The sequence below is a fragment of the Grampus griseus genome (assembly GCF_964374135.1).
Source record: "Grampus griseus genome assembly, chromosome: 5".
Classification (NCBI taxonomy): Eukaryota; Metazoa; Chordata; class Mammalia; order Artiodactyla; family Delphinidae; genus Grampus; species Grampus griseus.
In genome coordinates this window covers 28,460,482-28,484,786 of record NC_138998.1, presented here as the reverse complement: position 1 = coordinate 28,484,786, position 24,305 = coordinate 28,460,482, and the positions used below count along the sequence as shown (strand labels likewise).

Here is a 24,305-nt window from a genome sequence, read left to right as displayed (position 1 = left end):
TCTGATTGATGCAGAGAATGATGTTCCAAACTGACACCCAGCACAGAGGGTGAGAGTGCAGGGTAGAGAGTGCTGTGGGGCAGAGGAAGGACCCTGAGCTCGACCAGGTGGGGCGGGGCGCTAGGTCTAAGCTTTATAGGTGCAAGAGGAGGGGGCAGCGATACAGGGCTCTAAGGTCCACCCAGCGAGCTCAGACACAGGGCGGGGCCCACCCTGGGGCTGGGAATGCCCAGCCTACTACACTCGCCTGCACATTGCAGACTGGGTGTAGGAAACAGGTTTTAGGTGATGTTTATCCATGACAACCCATTTGTCCACATGCCTCGGTGAGTCATCAACTGCCTGGGGTACGACCTGGGTGTGGCAACTGCAACCTCTTCGGATGCCTGCGCGGGACATTGCGTCTGAAGGCTGCCTCAACACAAGGTTGCTTTTTTACACCTCCTTGGCGCCCGCTGAGCAGCCTGACCCCGCCCCCTTCCTCCTGGGCCCGCCCCCGGGGGCGGAGACATCCGGAGCTGCGGGCTGGGCGAGGAAGGGAGCGCGGCGGCGGCTCAGCGCATTCCCAGTTTAAAACTCGGAGTTTGGGGCGCGGAAACTGCGCGGGCGAGTCAGCCAGGGAGTCAGCCAGCCTCCCCCTTGGAGGACAGATGTGACCGGGCGTCGCGGCTCGCGGACCTGACCTCAGGTGAAGCTCTCGGAAAGGGCAGACGGAGACGAAGAGATGCCAGCGGAGGAGCCCTGCGCCCCCGGCGCCCCTGGTGCCCGGGGGACCGAGCGCGCGCCGGGCCCCGAGCCGCGCCTGTCCAGCCAGCTGCTGCCCGAGCTCTGCACCTTCGCGGCGCGCCTGCTGTTCTACCTGGTGCCCGTCTATCTCGCCGGCTACCTGGGGATCAGCTTCACCTGGCTGCTGCTCGGCACCCTAGGGTGGATGTGGTGGCGCAGGAACCGCCTCGGGAAGCTCGGGCGCCTGGCGGCCGCCTTCGAATTCCTAAACAACGAACGCCAGTTCATCAGTCGCGAGCTGCGGGGCCAGCACCTACCCGCCTGGGTGAGCCGGGCCGAGCCGGGCGGGGGTCGGAGGTGGGGCGGATGCCCTTGAAGGTTCGGAAAGGAACCTGCGGTCTTCCGGGGAGCTGGGGCGCGCAGACCCGAGAGAGGGAGGGAGCCTGGAGACCCGCACACCTGGTCCCCCACGGATCGCGGCGCAGAAACCCTGGGGGCGGTGGCCGTGTCCCTCGCCGCGGCGCCCCTCGGCCTCATTGCCACTTCTGGTCCGGCTGTGCTGGCAGCGGGAACCTGGGTTTCACCTGAGGGCCCAGAACCTGGGAGAAAAATTACGGACGGGCCACACCCAGGAGAAAAACAAGGGCGTCTGGGACTCTGCAAAGTTAACTCGTGAGGGAAGCAGTAGACACTTCTTCCACCCGCCTGTTGAGTGAAAGAAGAAACGCAGGGCACAGCGCTGACAAATACAGCTGTGACAGAAGCTGGCAGACTGGTTGCCTTTGGCAGAGGCCCGGTCAGAGGGAGGAGCTCGAGATGGGAGTGCCGGGATGGGGTTGCCAGGGGGGAGGGGAGAGGCCGGCGGCCGCCGCGCTGGCTCGCGGGCTTCTCTCGATCCCTCGCCTGGTAGAGATGCTCAGACGCACCGAGACACACCCACACACACACTCACACTCTACAGCTACAAAACCATCTCCTGGTGTGGAATGGCCTGGACTATGGCTTCTCAAAGGCTTCTGGGTCCTGAGAATCACTTGGCCCACTTAATAAAAACAAGTTTTAGGCCTCACCTCACAACCCCCAGGTGGGACTGAGGAACCTCAGTGAGTCTTATGATCAGGTGAGTTTGGGCCACCAACTGCAAGAGGGGCATTCAGTCTAAGACTTGGTCTGCAGCAAACCCCCTTCTCTGAATGATGAACTGGTGTTGGTTGTCTCTGATTTCTTCCAGAAACATTCAGGCACACAGGGAGAGGTGTCCAGAGGCCACCAGACCCCTCATTTCCCCTGGCTTGAGGCCTGTAGTCTAAAATCCAGCCAGGCTATAGGTTCCTCACACTTGCCCATGACAGTAACATCTGAAGTGGGTTGAGAAGATATTAGAAAGGCCTGTGTATACTTATTTTATGTTAAAAGAGAAATTAAGCCTTATTGCATTAGTTTTCCAGGGTTGCCATAAAGTACTACGGAGTGGGTGGCTTAAACAACAGAAGTGTATCAAGATCAAGGCGTCAGCAGGGTTGGTTTCTTCTGAGGCCTCTCGTTGGCTTGTAGTTGGCTATCTTCCCCTGTGTCTTCACATGGTCTTCCCTCTATACTTACCTGTGTCTGAATTTCCTCTTCTTATAAGGTCATCAGTCAGGTTAGATTAGGGCCCACCCTAATGGCCTCATTTTAACTTAATCACCTCTATAAAGACCCTATTTCTAAATACAGTCACATTCTAAGGGACTGGGGGTTAGGACTTCAACATATAAATTTTGGGAAACAGAATTTAGCCCATAATACTAATATATGGATTGACAGTAAAGCTTTGTAAATAGGTTTACATATATATTGGGTAGCAGCCATGGAGACAGTGTTTGGGGCCTGTCTCGCCCAGACCTTGGTTTTCTTGCATGAAAGGGGATTGATGGCTTGTGATCGTGGAAAATGTGGACACAGAGAGCAGGCTTGGACCTGTTCACACTCCTTGTTCACTGTTGAGGGAGCCCAGGCTGCCTGTCAGACCTCTGTCATGACCCCCATGGCAGCCTCAGCCCACGAGGGTGGGCCCGTGATACCTCACCAAGTGACATCCCTTTCTTTCTGCCCCTCCTGGTATTAGGGAGGCCTCCAGACACTTAGCTGTATGCAAAGGCAACGTTTCTGAAATTGGGGTAAGAATCAGAATCTGTAGAGGCCTTGACACCCCCAATCCCCCAACACCCCCCACCCACAAATGCCATAGAAACCGTTCTGGCCCCTCTTGGGGGAGGGGTCCCCGGAACTACGTGGACATAGCCATCAGGGAGCTCAGCCTGATGGATGAGACAGAGCACAAGACAGTATCTCCTGGTTCTCACCCCATAAACCACACCCCAGGCCTGACCCAGCTGGGTGCAGGGACACACAGAGGAAGGCGACGGTGTCTCACCTCCCAAGAAGGCAGTCTGGGGCAGGAGGCAGATGCGTAACAGGTAGCTCCATAGAGGTCTCAGGGAAGCTGGAAACAGGAGTCTGAACAGGGTCCAGTCCAGGGTCAAAGGCCTGGAGGGAAGGGCACCCTACCTGGTTTCCACATCAGATTGTCCCCAGACCACAGCCTCCTGCCTCCTTGGCAGGGTCCTGGGAAGGGCCTGGCCTCCGCCTATGTTCTCCAGACCCTTCTGGCAGGCTTGGCTGGCCAGTTTGCTGGGCCAGGGCCTGGATAACCTTTCAGATTGAGGCAGTGGTACCACAAAGGGCAGTCCAAGCAGAAGGGGGCTTGCGAGCACAGCATGGAGGCGCCGTGCAGCTGGTATCTGAGGGCTACTGTGTGGTTCGGCCTGGCTGGCGTGTGCGGTGTAGGCTGAGGGACAGGGGCCAAACTGAGGCAGGTCTGATGGAGGTTGGGGCTGATTCTGAAGGCTGAAAGGAGTCTGGGCAAGGTTTAGGAAAGGCCCTGGAACAAGCAGCACGCAGGGAGGAGTGAAGCTGGAGGAAAGAGACCAGTTGAGAAAGTGATTTGAGCCGAGATGGCCATAGTGGAGACTAAGAGCTGAGGGTGAGAGCTGTGCGGAGGCGGACTCCAGGTGCTTGGCGGCCTCTAGAGTGCAGTGAGGGAGGGATCAGGGCCTTCTGCTTTCTGATTTGGGGAGCTGGGTGCCCATTACTGGGACTGGGAATCCAGAATGTGACGCAGGTCTGTGTGAACACCTGGAAGAGCACGCACATAGACGTAAATGTGGGCTTTTGGACCCGCCTCAGGAAGGTTTCCAAGCCCAAGGATGATGTGGAAAATCTGGAACCTACTTGGTTGAATATCCTTCTTCTGGCCTCTCCCTGCCTCCTGAGGACACACACTGTTTATGAAGACGGAGGGACGTGGCTCCCGTGTGGTAGGGACAGAGTGACCCTTGTCCACAATTTCAGAGCACGGTGTCTCTATCTTACACGTGGACCTTTCAGCACACCTTCTTCCTGTTTTAAGAACTGGTGTTCTTGCATGAATGGGGATTGATGGCTTCTGACCTCCTTTGAGAAGTATTTTTACTAATTAACCAGTAGTCAGGGGGTTGAAGAAAAGGTCTTGAGGGCCTCGCAGCCATGCAAGTCATCACCCAGCACCCAGCGCGTGAGGGTGGATCCCAGCCCCCCTGCTGCTTGCCCGGCTGTGTGTGCACCTTGCTCTAATTTGCACCAAGTCCCTGTGAGGGGACGGAGGCCAAGGCCAGGCTGAGCCAGAGCCCAGAGGCCATCGCTCTCCCCTGCCAGGCCACAGCGGTCCGTTCTCAATGGAGCTGTTCTTTCCAGCCCCATTAGGCTCCTTCTCAACACTTCGCTCCAAGCTGCTGCCTCCGGGTGGTCAGAGAAGTTGCTTTCCCTCACTGGGTCTCATTGTCCCCACCTGTAAAAACCTGTTAAAGGGGGTTGTTTCTGGTCCAACTTGAGAGACCTGCTCCTCCTCTGGTTCCCTTCCATGGAACATACAGCTCAAGGAAAGGATTCTTCTGCTTTAGAAGGGGTGACGCGTGAAGATGCTGGGGAGCCCCTTGACTTGTGGACGTGGCCCGGCCACATGGAGAGAAGGCAGTTCGTCTTCTGAACAGGGGAGCGGCTGCTGCCTGCTGTTTACATGCGAATGTTCCTCTCACTCAGTTTTTAGACATATTTTTCAAGAAATAAGGAGCCTCGGGCTTCCCTGGTAGCGCAGTGGTTGAGAGTCCGCCTGCCGATGCAGGGGACGCGGGTTCGTGCCCCGGTCCGGGAAGATCCCACATGCCGCGGAGCGGCTGGGCCCGTGAGCCATGTCCGCTGAGCCTGCGCGTCCGGAGTCTGTGCTCCGCAATGGGAGAGGCCACAAGAGTGAGAGGCCCGCGTACCGCAAAAAAAAAAAAAAAGAAAGAAATAAGGAGCCTCTTCGATCAGCCCACCTTGCCAGGGCTGGGGGCCGTGGACAGCACAGTGACCAAACTGGAACCCTTGATCCCACAGAGCTGGTGACACCCCATCTCCACCACTCACCTAGCTGTCGGCCTCGAAGGCTCAGTTTCTACATGCATTTGCGATGAGTTGAGTCTGAAAAGCTGCTTGTTCGAAGCCTGGCACGAGTACATGCTCAGGGGGGCTGTCACTGTATCCTCCTCAATTTCCCAGGCCTCCTAACTCTCCCTTTTTCTAATACGAAACTCATTACCAAATGGCCCAGCAGCAAACATGGCTCCAGGGATGGACGGCTGCCGGGGGCAGCACCCGTCGGAGACTCCTGCCTGGCCCTCAACCCTTCCTGGGGTTCCGTTCATGGAATTCCAGCTCTAGTGCTCCAGAAACTTCCCGTCTGGTCTTCAGAGTCAGTCCTTCATGCTCTGGGCTCTTCAAGACCCTTCCTGGGGTAACTTTTGCTGCTTGATGCCTCCCCGCCCCTGAGGCCTGGGCCCTGGCTGGAGTTCCAAGGCTGCCTCCCGGATCTGTGTACGATCTGCCCTTCCCTGCCCCGTGTTTATGGGTTGCTCATTGAGCCCGAGACAGCAGGCAGAGCCGGCCCCTCTGTGGGAATGTCCCCAGTGACTTTGGGGGAGCCACTGGGAGGTGTGAGCTGCGCCCCGATGACCCGCAAAGGCCGCCACCCAGCCACACAGAGGAGCAGGGGACTGGGGCCTTGCCTGCCCTTCTGCCTGCTCCCCCCACCCCGCCATTCAGAGTTACTTCTCCTGGCGGAGTCCCAAGGATTTTTAAATCTCAGGAAACCTAGAGCTCATAGCCCAGAAGTGTCCCCACGAGCTGGAGGAAAGTGCTTCCCCACTCCCCTTCCTCTATGGCAAATAGAGAAGAGACAGTTAAGATGTTTTCTGCCCCAGTGGGAACTATTAAAGGGACAAAGCCCCGTTCTCTTTACACACCCTGTCACTTCAAGTCAAGGGGATGAGACTTGCGTCCCTTGGGCCACACTGGGAGTCAGGGCTCAGCTCCGGTGTACCCTCTTTCTGTAGGATGCCAGGTGGGACTGAGAAGTCCCATCCCAGTGTGCCCGGGGTCACTGGTCCTTGAAATGCTCACAGTGAAAAACCAAGGAACTCCTCCAGGACATGGGGTGTTTCAAGACCCCAGATTCACCCACTCCATTCTCTTGCCCATACTGTGTTTACTTTCTAAAGTAACTGGTTAAAAATCTCATTTTTCCGGTTATAAAAGTGTAAATATCCCCATGTTAGAAAATTTGGAAATGGTCCACAAGTAAATATTAGAGTAAGCATTTACGTTCCTGCCACCCGGGGATACACCCTATGTTTGGGTGCACTTCCTTTGTATAAAAGGTCTATGAAAAGTCTTTTGAAAACTTGTACCTTTGAAAAATTTTTTGTTGTTATGTCCTTAACATTGTCTTACAAACATTCTTCAAAAACATTCTTAAGGATTATGATATCCTTAATACGAATAGATCAGAAGTTACCTGACCATTTCCGTAACATCACTATTTTGGTTATGTCCCAGTTTGTCCTGTTTCTGTGGCAGGCCGAGGTGGGTGGTGTTTCCTCTATCTGTCTGGAATTTCTCCCTTGATCTGTCAGTCTGACTCCCTTGACTCCTCCTTCAAGTCCAAGCTCAGGCACCCGTACTGGAACCCTTCTCTCACACCCACTCCACTTCCCGTGTTGATTTGCACTTACCTATTTTTATGTCCAACTTTTCCTCCAGATCGAATGTTCTTTACAGGTGTGTTTCTTGTTCCTGTCTGTACACTCAGCTCCTCGCTCAGTGCCCAGTTCATATAGGCATTCAATAAAAATCTGTGGGGCTTTCCTGGTGGCGCAGTAGTTAAGCATCTGCCTGCCAATGAGAGGGACACGGGTTCGAGCCCTGGTCCGGGAAGATCCCACATGCCGCAGAGCAACTAAGCCCGTGCGCCACAACTACTGAGCCTGTGCTCTGGAGCCCACGAGCCACAACTACTGAGCCCACGTGCCACATCTACTGAAGCCCGTGTGCCTGGAGCCTGTGCTCTGCAACAAGGGAAGCCACTGCAATGAGAAGCCTGTGCAGCGCAACGAAGAGTAGCCCCCGCTCGCCGCAACTAGAGGAAGCTCGCGCGCAGCAACGAAGACCCAACGCAGCCAAAAATAATAAATACAAATAAAATAAATTTATTAAAAAAAAAAATCTGTGGCATGAATGCCACAGTGAACGTCTGCAATGTAAATCTCAGTCCCTGTCTCTCCAGTTCTTTACACAGATTACACATTAAACCGACCTGTCAAAACTTAAGGACTTTAAAGATCCTCATTCCCACCTCACCTTGGCCTTATCAGCACAGAGGAGGAGGATGAAGCAGATGATGATGTTTGGCCTTTTACTAGTTTTATAAGTAAGAGGATAAATTTTTTTTTTTTTTTTTTTTTTTTTTTTTTTGCAGTATGCGGGCCTCTCACTGTTGTGGCCTCTCCCATTGCGGAGCACACGCTCCGGACGCGCAGGCTCAGTGGCCATGGCTCATGGGCCCAGCCGCTCCGTGGCATGTGGGATCTTCCCGGACTGGGGCACGAACCCGTGTCCCCTGCATCGGCAGGTGGACTCTCAACCACTGCACCACCAGGGAAGCCCAGAGGATAAATTTTTTACCCTCCAGGCTGTACCAGACCTAACTGGATCACTGAACTCTCTGACGACTTAGGATTCCACTCAGGTCTCCTCAAAACGACTCTGCAGCTAGCTCAGGGCAGTCCGTCTCTGCTCCGAGCCCTTATTCCTCAGCAAGGGTGACAGGCTCCTGGCACCCGCATTCTCCTCACCGATGACTCTCTTTGGAGTTTTATCTGCTCTGTCGTCCTGCTGGGTCCAGCCGACTTAGGCCAGTTCTCAGGCTGGGTGTGCTGTTAAGGAATCTATGGATTCTAGAACAGTGCTAGACAGAATTCCAAGCTGGCAAAGCAGTTGTTTCCCTTAAGGCACTTTTAGCAGGGTGATGTTAAGCAGAAGAGTTGGGCAGATTTAAAAGCAGTTTTCATGGTTAAATGTTTACCTTGCAAGAACAGAGGAAAAAAAGGGATGAAAGTCAGTGCTTCATCAGGAGAAAAGCGAATGAAATGAGGGGCCGTTTTCTGGTAGAGGAGAAACCACTGCAGAGGCAGCCACAGAGCAGGGCCTGTCTCAGGAGGACGACAGCCCAGCGCGGCCTCCTTGTGTCCCATCCCTGCAGGACACCGGAAAAGGGTCTTCTCTCTTCTTTGCGGGTGGGGAGGGGGTCGGCAACATCAGTTGAGTCGGCAGGAGTGCGTGTATAAGAATGCCCTTTGGGCTTTTTTGCAACGGGTTTGCCGCCAGGACACAGGTGTCGTGAAAGCCACCGCTAAACCTAAGCAAAAATGGGAAAGGAGAAGACCACATCCACATCGTTGTCATTGGACACGTAGGTTCAGAGAAGTCCACCACTACAAATGTGGTGGCATCGACAAGAGAACCACTGAAAAGTTCGAGAAGGAGGCTGCCAAGATGGGAGAGGGCTCCTTCAAGTATGCCTGGGTCTTGGATGAACTGAAAGCTGAACGCGAGCGTGGTATCACCATTGAAATCTCCCTGTGGAAATTCGAGACCAGCAAGTACTATGTGACCATGACGGATGCCCCAGGACACAGAGACTTCATCAAAAACATGATTACAGGGCTTCCCTGGTGGCGCAGTGGTTGAGAGTCTGCCTGCCGATGCAGGGGACATGGGTTCGTGCCCCGGTCCGGGAGGATCCCACATGCCACGGAGCGGCTGGGCCCGTGAGCCATGGCTGCTGGGCCTGCGCGTCCGGAGCCTGTGCTCCGCAACGGGAGAGGCCACAACAGTGAGAGGCCCGCGTACCGCAAAAAAAAAAAAGCCCTTTGGAACAGAGGCGTGAGGCTTTCTTTCTTTTTTTTTTTTCCTAGCAAAAAGGGTGTGTACCTGGGTCTTTGTACACGTGTACATGTGATTCTGTGGATGGGTCTCTAGTTCTGCGTGTGTGTGCGTCTGTGTGTGTACATGTGTCTTTGTGTGTCTGTGTATATCTTGGTGTGTATGTCTGCATGTGTGTGTCCACCCACCTCTGTATGTCTGTGTGTCTCTCTGTGTCCATACACACCTGCTTCCACGGGAGGAGCCACCGTCCCTGTGTGAGGGAGCAAGCAGGGGTCACCTAGTGACAGGCAAGCTCTGTAAGTGAAGCTCTCCAATCCCCCTGCCTCCTGAGAGGGTCTGGTGGCCAGAAGCTCCTGTCCAGGCTTCTCAAACCCCAGCCCATCCATGGACCCCACCCCCCAACGGGATGCAGCCATCACTCTGGCTCCATTTCCTCAACTGCTATGGAATCATTTTTCCTAAAGAGTTTAAGAGATAAAGCACGTGACCACCCAAAGGGAAGCACCGATGTGGGCCATGTTGGTGGCCTCTGCTAGTCTGGAATTCTTAGACTCAGTTTGATTTCCAATCTTTCTCTCCTCTCGAAGCTGTCATTGCCACCACTCTCTTGACAACGTCTAAAAACGCCATCATTAAATTATTAGCCCACTTCGCCTGGAAGGCTTTGGCCCAAGTGCACTAAAGAAGCATGACTGTGTGAGTTTAGGGAGGCCTTCCATGCAGGCTGAGGCCCCTTCTTGCTGAAACTTCCCCGAGGGCTCCTGCAGGCGGAATAGCAAGCATCTGAGATCCTGGTGATTTGACCACGGCCCCGACAACTTTCGAATTTTCCAGGCCTGCTTTGGGGAAATGCTCATACCTGTACTACGTCAGTCAGAAGAGTGTTCATGTTTCTATGGAGACGAAACTTCCAGAGCTCTGTCTCCATTTAGAAGTAGATTTTTGTCCATTATCTCCTTGATTGTAGATCCTATGGGCAGCACAGGAATGAGAAGCTTCACTCCTCTCAGTCAGGAGAAACCTGAGGCTGCAGGAAGGGAGTGAGGACACCTTCTAGGGGCAAGGGCAGTGCCTCAGGCTAGGCAGAATCGTGATATTGTGTTTTTCACCTGTTAGCTTTTGCCTCCCTTTGCTCTTTGTGGTCCAAAAGACTTGTAAAAGAATTGAGGGCCATAGGCTGCTGGTAGGAATTTGATGTTCGCCTAGGAGTGGCAGCTGGAAACACAGGCTGTGACTCTCTAGCCTTGGTCAGGAACCCCAGGGAGCAGAAAAGCCACCTAGTTCCAGGGCTGGAACAGGTCCTCTAGCCTGGGGGGCCCTGTGTGCTCATGCTTCCACATCCTCCACCGCCAGGATCAGGACAAGCTGGCGAACTTGTTAAAGATGCAAGTTTCCAGGCCCCGACCAAGAATCCACATTTTTTTTTTTTTTTTTGGCGATACGCGGGCCTCTCACTGTTGTGGCCTCTCCCGTTGCGGAGCACAGGCTCCGGACGCGCAGGCTCAGCGGCCATGGCTCACGGGCCCAGCCATTCCGCAGCATGTGGGATCTTCCCGGACCGGGGCACGAACCCGCGTCCCCCGCACAGGCAGGCGGACTCTCAACCACTGCGCCACCAGGGAAGCCCAAGAATCCACATTTTCACCAGCTCTCCAGGTGGTGTTTTTATACAGAAAAGTTTGAGAATCGCTCAAACTCAGAGTCTAGCCCTTTGCGTTGCCTGGTGGTTTGAGTGTCTCTCTTCCTAGCTGGTCCCAAGGACTCCCGGCTACCCCCAGCCTCATGGGAATTGGTACAAAAGTGAGTTTAGGACTCAGTCTGACAGTGAGCCATGTGGCTTCTTTTTCTGCCTTCCCTTTGTTTACCTGGCAAGGGAAAGTCACACACGGAGGCTCTGACCGGGCTGCTTTGCCCCACCTCACTGTGGAGCTCCTGCATTGGGCAGAGTTTCCCGTGGAGCCTCGCAGGCATTGGGCCCAGGCTATCTGTGACTCATTATCTGGGGGCACAGATCTCTCAGCCAATCAGCGGAGGCCAGAGAAACAAGAATCTACGTGGTCCTTCCCCCTCCACCTCAACCACTTGCGCTGTGTTCTCCTCTTCTCATCTTCTGTTCCGCCTTCTCAGTGGTCTCCCAAAGTGCAGAGCAGCAGGCACTAGGAGACCCAGGGAATCTGCCGGGCTTTGGGTCAGACAGAACTGGACACACAGCCCATGTGATCTTGTTCTTGGCATGTACCTGAGGTCAGAAGTGTCAGTGTTCGTACCTCTGAGGTCTGTACAACTTCCATCAAGAATCACCATTTCTGGAGCATTTACTCTGAGTCAGGAAGGGTACTGAGCTCCTTACATGAATTGTTTTATTTAGTTTTCTCAGGAACTTTGTGAAGTTGGTAGTATTGTACCCATCTTGTGGTTGAGAAAACTGAGGTTTAAAGCGATGGAATTTTAAATGCAAAAGGGATAGGTTAGAAAACCACTGAGAAATGGACTTCAAATGTTGATATTTCAGATGGCTTAAGGGGAGGGGAAACAGATGAGAGAAAGATTTGAAGGCTGGGCTCAGGTGAGAAAATCTGAGTTCTGGTCACCTGACTGATCTTGGCAAGTACTAGTCTCTGAGCCTCTCCTCATATGTAAAACAGGGATAATTGCATCTTTGCTGTTCACTTTATACAGCATGAGGAGGATCAAATGCAAGTGTCTGTGGAACCCTTAGCTAGAAAGCATGGCCTACCGGTGAAGCCTCAGGTCCCATGAGGGCAGTCCTCTGTCCAATTAGACTTTCTGTAAGAGAGGAAAACAGTGGTATGTAATGTTTTCTTAAGAGGAGTGAGTGGTGGAGTGGAAAAGCACAGACAGACGTAGATCTGGGTCACAGCTGTAGCACTCCACAGCTGGTGATTCTAAGTAACCTCTCAGCCTCAGTTTCCTTATCTGGAAAATGGGTCTAATAAAGGATTAAGATGAGTATTAAATAACATGAGATAACATGAACTCAAAAAGGCTGAAAATAGGATGAAAAAAATACAACTGGGTAACTTTGAAGCAAAAGAAAGCTGTAGTAGCAATTTTCATCTTAGACAAGATAGACTGTAACTCGGATATATCTTTAAGACAAAGAAAGATGTTATATGCTCATAAAGGGAGCCATAATTAAGATATAATCATCATGGCCATATATGTACTGCATAATATAAACCTGAAATATAAACCAACAGCTGACAGAACTGCATAGAGAAGTAGATAAATCAGCATTTTGGCTTGAAAATTTTCATATATTCCTCTTTGAACATGGAAAATCAAGTAGACAAAAAGTAAGCAAAGAGAAAGACTATTAAAAGGAAATGATTAATAACTTGATCATACATGGAACAACCATAGAAATTAATCATGTGCCAGGCCACCAAGGAATTATCACTATATTCCAGTGAATTGCCACCCTACAGACTGTTCAGATCATAAAGAAGTTAAATTAGGAAACAAAAATAGGTATAGATATCTCGTGCATCTAGATATTTTAAAATATTACTATTTTAAAAAATCATTGTTTAAGAGGAAGTCATGATGGAAATTACAAAAACTGAGAGCTGAATAATGATGAATAATGATGAAAAAACTGTTAAAAATTGTAAGGGAATTTATAACTTTGAATTTATCATGAAACAAGAAAAACTGAAAATAAATGATTCAACTCTAAAACTCATAGAGTTGACCCTAAGAACATAAAAGAACAACAGATTTCAATCAAAGAAATAAGAAGGAAGGAAGGAAATGATAAATATAGGGATGAAAATGAACAAAAAATTTTTTAAATAAAGGTAAAGGGGAAAGAAAATTATTAACAACTGAAGTTCATTCTCTCAAAAGATTAATATAATAGACAAAACTTTGTCAAGCTTGATCATGAAAAAAGTAGAAAATAAAATATAGAATGAAAAAAGGCAGAAATAACTACAGATATAACAGATTAAAAGAATAAAATATTGTAAATGACTATATATCAAGACACATGAAAACCTGGATGAACTAGACACATTTCTAGAAAAATATAAATGCCAAGATTACCAGACTAAGATCTGTAGACCTTGAATACACCATTAACCTCTACAGAGAGACATGGTAATTTACCATCCACAAAAGTCTCAGGCTAAGATGGTTTCAGAGGTAAGATATGCTAAATTCCATCGATCAGATAATTCCTATATTTACAAGTTGTTTCAGAAAATAGAAGGATAAGGATAGCTGTCCCACTCATTTTACAATTTATCATAAAATCTTTATACCAAAACCAGATAGGAATTGTACAAGAGCAAAAGCTGTAGGTAGCACTCTGGATCATTAGTGTATAAAGCCTAAATGAAATATCAGGCCAGCTAAATAGTTCAAGTAGGGTTTATCCCGGGAACTAGTGATGGTTCTGTTTTAGAAAGAAATATCAGTTAAGTTGACCACATTAATGGATGAAAGGAAAAAAAATAACATGATTATCTCAATAGATATGAGAAAGTATTGAATATAGTTCAATACCCATTTATAATGAGAGCTCTTGGAAATTTAGGAATTGAAAAGATCTTCCTCATTCTGATAGAGGCTGTCCTCCAAAATCTATAGCAAAAATTGTGCTTAATGGAGAAACTTTCTTTTTTTTTTTTTTTTTTTTTTTTTTCTGTGCGGTACGCGGGCCTCTCACTGTTGTGGCCTCTCCCGTTGCGGAGCACAGGCTCCGGACACGCAGACTCAGCGGCCATGGCTCATGGGCCCAGCCGCTCCACGGCATGTGGGATCTTCGCAGACCGGGGCATGAACCCGTGTCCCCTGCATCGGCAGGCAGACTCTCAACCACTGTGCCACCAGGGAAGCCCTGGAGAAACTTTCTTTTGTGGTCAGGAACCAGACAGAGCTGCTTGCTATCACCAGTGTGCCTGCGTAGTACCAGAGGACTGGCCAAGAGAAGCAAGTAAGGATAAGGATGGGGAACGGAAAGAAAAAAATTGTTATTATTTGGAGATTATAAATGTTTGTACGTTACCTATGAGAATTAACAAACAATTAGAACTAGTAACAACTTTCAACAAAAGTTGCCCAGAAAATGAAATACCATTTTTAATAACTATAAAACCCACAAAGTAACAAAAAATGTACAGGACTTTGGTAGAAAAAAAGTTATGATCCTAAATGTGAATACAATCAAATGTGAATAAATAAAGGGAAATATTCTGTTCATGGATGCAAAATGTAGTAAAGAGATCAGTCCTCCCACAAATTAATCTATATATTCAGGAATACAACAATCAAAATCTCAGGAGGATTTTGGCAGGGAGACTGACAAGATGATTCTAAAATTCATATGGAAGTATAAATACCTACTATTATCTAAATCAGTTTGAAAAAGAAAAGCAAAAGGAGGGGAATCACCCTACCCAGATCATATTGTAAAGCCGTAGAGATTAAAACAGTGTGGTACTGATGCAGAAACAGGCAAACAGACCATGGAGGTCAATGCCAAGTCCTGAAACACACCAATGTACACATGGGAAGCTGATGTGTGAGGGAAGTAGCTTCACTAGTTAGGAGGAAACATGGGCTTCTTTCTTTTCCTCCCTCGCTCCCTCCCTTCCTTCCTTTTTTGTATGTTATTATAAAATTGCCTTAGTGAAAATAAAACTACCATACGACCCAGAATCCCACTACTGGGCATATACCCTGAGAAAACCATAATTCAAAAAGAGTCATGTACCACAATGTTCATTGCAGCTCTATTTACAATAGCCAGGACATGGAAGCAACCTAAGTGTCCATCAACAGATGAATGGATAAAGAAGATGTGGCACATATATACAGTGGAATATTACTCAGCCATAAAAAGAAACAAAATTGAGTTATTTGTAGTGAGGTAGATGGACCTGGAGTCTGTCATACAAAGTGAAGTAAGTCAGAAAGAGAAAAACAAATACTGTATGCTAACACATATATATGGAATCTAAAAAAAAAAAAAAAAAAGGTTCTGAAGAACCTAGGGGCAGGACAGGAATAAAGATGCAGACATAGAGAATGGACTTGAGGACACAGGGAGGGGGAAGGGTAAGCTGGGACGAAGTGAGAGAGAGGCATGGACATATATACACTACCAAATGTAAAGTAGATAGCTAGTGGGAAGCAGCCGCATAGCACAGGGAGATCAGCTCGGTGCTTTGTGACCACCTAGAGGGGTGGGATAGGGAGGGTGAGAGGGAGATGCAACAGGGAGGAGATATGGGGATATATGTATATATATAGCTGATTCACTTTGTTATACAGCAGAAACTAACACAAAATTGTAAAGCAATTATACTCCAATAAAGATGTTTAAAAAAAATTGCCTTAGTGAGAGTGTGGAGAGAAATTATACGCCTATCTCACCTGCTATAAAAAAAATTCCAGACAGATTTTAAATGCGAAAACTAAAACACAAAACCAGTAGATAAAAACATAGAATACGGGCTTCCCTGGTGGCGCAGTGGTTGAGAGTCTGCCTGCCGATGCAGGGGACACGGGTTTCGTGCCCCGGTCCGGGAAGATCCCACATGCCGCGGAGCGGCTGGGCCCGTGAGCCATGGCCGCTGAGCCTGCGCGTCCGGAGCCTGTGCTCCGCAGCGGGAGAGGCCACAACCGTGAGAGTCCCGCGTACCGCAAAAAAAAAAGTAGAATAACTTTGAGAATTTGGAGTAGGGAAAGGTCCAGATTATAATGGGAGAACAGACTCATTTGTCTTCATGGAATTGAGGAAGCATGGTGTAAGCAGCTGCCCCATGAATGTCAACATTTCCTTCCCTGGTCCAGGATTTACTCAGGGGCAGTCACAAAGAAGGTGGCCCGGCCCTTGTGTTGGTTCCCTGGGGAGGGATGACATGGCTGAGATTCGGACCCAGGGAGGCCCTACAGGTGCCTAAGGCAGAATAAGCTGTCTTGATGGTCTCTTATTTTCTTTGTCTGAATCGCTGCTCTGGTCAGGGGTTCAGACTCACTCTGGGGGAATCTTTTAGACAGGAGCCTCAAATACAGGCATGGGTGGCCAGGAGAGACCATGACAACGTCCTCAGAGTGGGCCCTGGGCATTCCATTGCTGTCCTCAGTGTCAGGGTGAGTGTGGGTCACTCTAATGCAGGGTTGGGCAGGTCATCGGTACCTCACATCAACCCTGACTGAACCTCAGGATCACGCCAGGAACTTGTTAAAAATAAATTGGAAGGCCCATGCCTACTGATTCAGTAGGCGTGAGGCAGTGCAGGAATCTGCGTCTGACTAGATCCCAAGTGTGGGCAAAAGCTGGATCACCTTTCCAGGGTTCAGCTGATCAGAGCTTCTCAGCTTCCCGGGGTGAGAATCACATGGACGGGGGTGCAGGACGTTGGAAGGGGTACGCACATAGGGTGTGTGGGGACGGGATGGGAAGTGCAGTGTTGGGACAGCAGGAAGGGTGTGAGGGGTCCAGCCCGTAGGCTTGGGCACAAGAGGAGCAGAGGCACCAGTGACAGCCCCACTGTAAGCAAACTCCCCTTTGTGGCGGTGCCCCTCCCCCTGCCTTGGTGCTGATCCTGTACTGGAATAGCCTGTTAATTGCATGCTTCCTTCACCAACCTGAGCACTCCTTGAGGACAAGACCTTGCATTCATTCATTCATACATTCATTCATTCCACAAATAGTTATTAAGACATTCATACACCAAGGACAAGTGCTAACAGGAAGCACGGCTGAGTCAGCCCACCAGAGCTTGTGGTCTGGTAAGGAGGCAGGTGGAAGACCAAGCGGCTCTAATAAGGTGTGTTGAAAGCTGTGATGGAGAAGCAGCAACACGTACTAGGGACACCTAGCCCCAGCTTGAGCGACCTGGAAAGGCTGCCTGGAAGAAGGGAAGTCTAAGAGGGTGGTGAATGGAGCAATCACCATGGAGAAAGAGGTCTGTTTCAGACCCACGTGCAGGAGTTTTTACTTCAGTGCTGGGCAGTGAGTGTAATAGGGAGAAATGGAAGGGTCTCACCCTACACTTGGCTGGAACCCAGCTTGGGACCTGGCCCAGGGCAGCTGCAGTGCATGTGTGGTGAACTGGCCGGGCTGACCCTGACTCCTGGCCCCCTACTCCTCCGATGATTTCCTTCTGTTCCTGGGCTGGGCTGGCTCCCCTTCTGGGAACCAGGCAGTATTTTTCTGGCAGCACCTGGGAATATTAGACGCTTCTCCAAGTTGGTATGGGCCACACTGCCCAGAGGTGGGGAAACTGAGGCTGGGCGAATGGCGTGATGTCCCAGGAGTCTCAGAAGCACTGAGCTCCCCTGAACTGTCAAGGCTGTTAAAAACTGCTCCTGAGAGAATGAAATCTCTCTCCGTCTCCTCCTGGGCGAGTGGCCTAGGCCTAGGTCTGCGTTTGGGCCCTCGGGGCATCCCCGGAACTAGCTCAGGGCCTGGCACTTGGCAGGACTGCACCAGGTGTGTGAACTGCAGGACGCGTTTACTCAGTCCCTGGACAGTGTGCCTTCCGAGCCCCCAGGTGGGAAGGGCAGGCCCTTTCTCCACCTTCGGAGGTCCCAGGCCCACCGTGGATCTGATCCGGAGTTGGCCTCGTCCTCCGGGGACTTGCGGCACGGTGATAGTGATGGCCGTCCCTTCCGTTTTACTGATCCGTGTTCTGTGCCGGGCACCCATACACTCTTACGCTGTCCATCCCAGAAAACCCTGGTGGTGGTGCAGGGGCGGCCCTCGTGAGGGGGGGGTAGTGCACTCAGTAGACATATTCCGAGACTGAGACTTGTGGGGAGGGGGTTCGGCACCCTCAGAATCAGGTTAGGCAACAGGATTGTCAATTCCCCTCAGGGACACCCCCACCCACCCAAGGGATGTGGCGGGACTCACCCAGCAGGCCCTGGAGGGAGCTGTGCTGTGACCATAGGATCTGGCCCAGGAGCCTCCCTGCCGGGGACGAGGGGGCTTGGTGGGGGGGGCCGAGAGCCAAGGAGGGGCACGTCCACTCCCCAGTTGCCCCTGGAAACAACATGGTGCCCCTTTTGGCCTTTTATATTGGCACCAGTTACCTCTGGAGTCAGCACAATCACAATATATTAAGTGAAAAAAGCAGCCTGCAAAAAAGCACTGTGACCTCAATTTCTGTGGAAACTGCACATACTTGTTTCTGGAAAAGACTGGAAGGAAACGCATCAACCTGGTAATGACAGCTATCACCGGGCGGCGTTCTCTCATAAAAGCTTTTCCCTTTCGTTTAGCTGTATTTGCTAATTTTTTCTACAGGGGTTATGATTACTTGTGTCATTAAAGGGAATAAGGGGGACAGAATCTGCAAGAAGCAAACTCGGGTGTCACCCTGGGGAAGGCCTGGGTTGGGGTTCTGCGCTTCCACTGGGAAGGTGGGCTAGGGGCGAGGGGAGGGCGGAGGGTCGCGGCAGAACTGCCCCTCTGTGCCTCCTGAGCCAGGAGCTGGGGGCCAAGGTCAGGTCAGTGTCAGGCTGCACGTGGGCGCCTTCAGGCTGGTTGTCCCCCCGCCTGGCCGCCTGCTGCACTCCTTGAGGACAGGCCAGCTTCCAGTTTCCAGGGTAGGTCAGTGCAGCTCTGTGCTTGGGAGTGGGAACCCGCCTGTTTCCGCAGGGCGGGCAGGTCTCAAGTCTAACTTCCCCTCGGGGCTTCTGTTCCCTAGATCCACTTCCCGGACGTGGAGCGGGTCGAGTGGGCCAACAAGGTAAGGCCAGGGTGGGCCTGGGGGCACCGGCCTCACTCCAGGCTTCGTCTTCCCTTGCAGCCCTGGCTGAGTCACCCGAAGCCTGGACGGGGCGGGCAGCGCGTGGACAAGGCGGTCCTGGTGGGAGCCCTGCCCGGGGAGGAGCAGAGATGGCCCTTAGTCGCTGGGGTGGGGGCCTTCTGCCTGTCGCTTGCTCTTCCCACCCTCCGGGTTCTTCTCATCACCAATGACTTTCTTTTCTAAAAAGAAACTATTTTTTATTGTGAAATTAATGCATGGCCACAGCAGAAAACTTAAAAGTACAGAGAAGCACAGAGCAAAATGCAGGCCCACCAGGCCGAGATCAGCGCATCCTGGGGAGAGGAAGGCAGTGATTCGGGAGTTGACAGCAGCTCCTGATCACCGAAGCAGGCTGGTGATCAGGGAACCAGGGTTTCGCCTGGTTCCCAGCCCGGATCTGGCGGCACTGGCTGTGCAACCTCGAGCAGGTTGCCTAACGTCTCAGAGTTGGTCCCCTCCTTTGTGCGATGGGAATAATGATGGTCCCTGCCTCATGGGGTTGTTGTGAGTATTAATGAGGTAATTAAAACACCACAATGCCTGGCTCATCGAGGCCTGAGAGGGATAGGGGCGTTAAACCCTGAAACCGCACTTCCTTTAGGCTCCTCTGATTAGGGTTTGTAACGGAGGAGCTGCATCTTTAAACTAAGGCCCAAGTCCCAGAGATGGAAGAGGCCTTTGCCCCAAACAGAACATATGGGCTGCTCTCCCCCCCCACCAACTCCCTCTCCCCGCTCCTTACCATCTGCTCACCATCTTCTGCCACCAGGTTCCATCTCTCCACCACCTTCCCTCTCCCCAGGTCCTACACTTGGTTCCCAGCACCATGAGTCATCCTGCTGCAGAACTCAGCTACAGGCAGCCTTCCCCGATTGCTAGAAAAAAAATTAAATCCACAGGAAACAACTTAAATTTCTCTTCTGTGGCTTTTTTTTTCTTTTCTTTTCTTCTTAAACCTCTGGCACGTGCTACTTCTTGTTTACACCACAGTGTTGTTCAGGTAGCTTATGTTTTAGCACAGAACTAAAGGGCCTCATCATGTTAAGTTTAGTGGGTGACTATTTCATGGTGGGCTGCGAAATGACAGCAAATCTTGGGATCTAACTGTAAGAGTGAGAACCACGGCTGTAGTTATCCGATGTCTGATGGACAGATGGACGGATAGGTGGGTAGATGGGACAGGGGGTCAGGCAGGCAGATGGGTGCTGCAGCATAAGGGCCACCCCTGAGCAGCCATGGGTCTGGGGCAGGGGGCACAGACCTGACCACCAAAGGCCCCTTCCTGTCCTCCCAGGTCATCTCCCACATCTGGCCCTACCTAAGCATGATCATAGAAAACAAGTTCCGGGAGAAACTCGAGCCCAAGATCCGGGAGAAAAACGTGCACCTGAGGACCTTCACCTTCTCCAAGCTCTACTTCGGACAGAAGGTCAGTGCTGTCTCGGGCAGGGCAGCCGGACCTATGGTGCAGGCTTTTCTCCAGCCCCTGCCAGGGGTCACTCACAGGGGGCCCATTCCCCACCTGCACTTCCCAGCCTCTCGGCCTCAGGCTAAACCCCTCAGCCCCTAGTCCCATCACCACCATCTCTACAGGTTCCGGGGAAGCCTGGCTCAGAGAAAAGGTAAAGGAGAGGTGGGAAATAATTCCACCCTTCTTAAGCAAAATTTAGAGAACATGCCATGTGGTGGTGGAAGCCAGCCTGACACAAAGACGTACAAGTCACGCTTCCTAGCCTCAGCATCAGCTGGGGAGAACTCACCACGGTGGAGTGGGATAGTCAGTGCCTCAAAGCAGTGACTAATTCTCTACCTGTTGGTTGATGCTGGCTATCCGTGTTATAAGCCCAGGCTAGTTCTGTGAAGATACTTGGTGACCCAGGATAAAAGTGTGTGTGTTGAACACACCTAATGTCATGTCCCTATTCTAGGCTGCATTTCCTATTCCAGCCTCTTGCCCCACTCTTTCTGCCCCTCAGTACCCCACTGATGTAAAAGTGTTATTTTGATCATCAGAAAATGCATACCCCAGGCAGAGGCGCTGTGAGCTCCATCACCCCGCAAATCAGAGGCGCTGGTATCTGGTCAGCTCCAGGAGAAGCAGATGCAGAGGGCAGGCCAGCCTGAGGAGAGCTGTCGGCCAGCCCCGGGGTGTGTGCCCCGCTGGCCTCCCGAGTGGCGGCAGATCAGGCTTACCTGAGCCCTGAAGGTTCTGGCTGAAGCCACTCAGGCTCTGCCAGGACTCACTTGTCCCAGCATCTGTTGGCTCATTTGTTCTTTCCCTGTTTCACTCACGTATGGCTTCCTGAGCACGGCCGTGTGCAAGGCACTGTACACAGAGATGGTGTGGCTGTGCCCCTGCCTTCAGGAAGGTCCCTGTCCTGTCGTGGAGACAGACATACAAGCTGGTGGGTGATGGACACCCCCATGGCAGTGCATGCACGACGTGGAGGAACCCGTGGCTTCAGCAGTGGCGGGGCGTGGGAGTGTGGTAGTCAGGGAGGACTTCTGGGAGGGGTGATGTCTGAGTTGGCGTTTGAAGAACTCAGCAGGCAAAGAGGTAGGAAGCTTGCGGACCGCTGTGTTCATAGCAGAGCCTGCCCGGCCAGGCTGCTTGTTGGGTGGTGATGCCTGTGGGACAGCGGGCCCTTGCTGGTGGCGGAAGCAGGCAGGCCTAGTGATGTCAGAGAGACCGCAGTGAGCGGTCCTGAAGCAAGATCTTAGTTCCCTAAGACCCAGGAATTGGCCCTGGGGAGCCTGGATGAAAACCAGGAATCCTAACCACTAGACCTCCGGGGGCTATAGGCTAGAAGCAAAGTGGCCCTGACACTTGCCCCCATTTGAAAGCAAGAATGTTTCAAGGAGGCAAAAGCTGTAAAAACAGGTACAAAGTTTATTATCAGAGACACAGCATAACATGTGAGAGAACACGCGGAGAAATTGTTTAAGGCAGAATCGAGGCAGAAATACACACCCAGAGAGAAAGGCGGTGGGCGTCCTCCCTAATGAGGAGGAGGGCCGTAGAGGCCGTTAAATCGTCTTATGTAGGGCAGTTCTTCCGGGTCTCCGTTTACATTTGGCCAATGGTCTCATTTCTTTTCCCACATCTGACTGGTCCTAGGACCCTCCCCAAGATGCGTGCGCAACTTTTTGCTAAGATGGATCCCACCGCAGAGGACTGTGGGTGCATGTCCACACTTATTATAGGGGGGCGCCCCCTCCCTTTTTGACCCCCAAGGAGCCTTCCTGCGCATGTGAAGATGGAGAAGGTTTCCTCGACCTCAGGACTGGTCATCTTATCCCTTTACTTCAGCAGAGCTCAGCTCTTGCCACCAACTTTGTCCTTGGAGCGTCTGGGGAAAAACAAAGCTTCAAATTGACTCCGCTTGACAAACACCAGCTGTCCAGCCAGGGACCCATCCATCTCCCATCTCACTAGGAGTGGCTAATCCTGAGAGATGATTTTCACCCTGTCACGAAAACCTGGCGGGGGTGGGGGGGGGGCGGTGGGGGGGGGCACCTGCAAGTTGACCAGATGCCCCAGCCCCGCAGGAGAAATAGCTGGCTTCTGGCCCTGCATTCAAAGCCCTTCGTGTCCTGGCTCCTCCCACCCCTCTTAGCTCTCCCATCCCTCTCCTCTCCACTGCGGGGGAAGGCGGGGGCATCACAGAGGCCTTCCTCACCTGACCTTCCTGGGCTTGGCCAGGCTCAGTGCGCTCACTACACCCACTCCCTTCACGCCCATGAGTGTTTCCTGCTTCCTCTGATTCCCACGTCCATGCCCAACTCTGCTCACTGCTGCGATGACCTTGGGCCAGTGACTTAACCTCTCTGAGCTCCAGTTTCCTCATCTGTAAAAAGAAAGGAATCACTTCTAAGGGTGGTTGTGAAGCATGACTAACAGGCCTGGCGTCAGGGCCACTCTGCGTGGGTGGGTGAGCAGTGCTGCACGTGGGGCACCTGACCAGGCTGACGCCCCACACTCACTGTGAGCCCTGAGCCAGGGCCGCCCTGCCTGGCACAGAGGAAATGCTCACAGTGGTAATCCCTCCTCTCTGTGGCGGGGCCTCCAGGTAGGCAGCCTTCTCCAGGGCTGGTCTCTGCAGATGGGGGTCTTGGGGCTGGCTGAGCTCCCACAGGTGCCCGCAAACCAGCCCCCAGCCCAGGACCAGACTTCAGGCTGGGGCAGGTCGGTGACAGGCCTCTTCCTCCTCCCAAGGCTTCTGCTGGTTTTTCTTGGTCTTCTACATCAAGCCAGGTGCTGTGTGGCCTAAAGCTTCTACAATTCTGGGGGCCCTCTTAAAGGAAAAGAATTTTTTTTTTATATCTTTATTGGAGTATAATTGCTTTGCAATGGTGTGTTAGTTTCTGCTTTATAACAAAGTGAATCAGTTATACATATACATATGTTCCCATATCTCTTCCCTCTTGCATCTCCCTCCCTCCCACCCGCCTCATCCCAACCCTCTAGGCGGTCACAAAGCACTGAGCTGATCTCCCTGTGCTATGCGGCTGCTTCCCACTAGCTATCTATTTTACATTTGGTAGTGTATATATGTCCATGCCACTCTCTCGCTTTGTCACACCTTACCCTTCCCCCTCTCCATATCCTCAAGTCCATTCTCTAGTAGGTCTGTGTCTTTATTCCTGTCTTACCCCTAGGTTCTTCATGACATTTTTTTTCTTAAATTCCATATATATGTGTTAGCATATGGTATTTGTCTTTCTCTTTCTGACTTACTTCACTCTGTATGACAGACTCTAGGTCCATCCACCTCATTACAAATAGCTCAATTTCGTTTCTTTTTATGGCTGAGTAATAATCCATTGTATATATGAGCCACATCTTTATCCATTCATCCGATGACGGACACTTAGGTTGCTTCCATTTCCTGGCTATTGTAAATACAGCTGCAATGAACATTTTGGTACATGACTCTTTTTGAATTATGGTTTTCTCAGGGTATATGCCCAGTAGTAGGATTGCTGGGTCATATGGTAATTCTATTTGTAGTTTTCTAAGGAACCTCCATACTGTTCTCCATAGTGGCTATACCAATCCACATTCCCACCTGCAGTGCAAGAGTGTTCCCTTTTCTCCACACCCTCTCCAGCATTTACGGTTTCTACATTTTTTGATGATGGCCATTCTGAGTGGTGTGAGATGATATCTCATTGTAGTTTTGATTTGCATTTCTCTAATGATTAATGATGTTGAGCATTCTTTCATGTGTTTGTTGGCAGTCTGTATATCTTCTTTGGAGAAATGTCTATTTAGGTCTTCTGCCCATTTTTGGATTGGGTTGTTTGTTTTTTTGTTATTGAGCTGCATGAGCTGCTTGTAAATTTTGGAGATTAATCCTTTGTCAGTTGCTTCATTTGCAAATATTTTCTCCCATTCTGAGCGTTGTCTTTTGGTCTTGTTTATGGTTTCCTTTGCTGTGCAAAAGCTTT

General features: G+C 51.1%; 1 protein-coding gene across 1 annotated transcript in view; it reads left to right on the top strand.

Annotated features, from left to right (window-relative positions):
• Positions 1–724: 724 nt before the first annotated feature.
• Positions 725–24,305, top strand: part of ESYT3 (extended synaptotagmin 3) — a gene marked incomplete at its 5' end in the record, with an annotated part of 52,521 nt that continues 28,940 nt past the window's right edge. The window contains 3 exons of the mRNA XM_082654375.1: positions 725–1,051; positions 18,753–18,794; positions 20,149–20,283. Coding sequence (XP_082510501.1) covers positions 725–1,051; positions 18,753–18,794; positions 20,149–20,283 — 504 coding nt within the window. The remainder of the gene's footprint in view (positions 1,052–18,752; positions 18,795–20,148; positions 20,284–24,305) is intronic.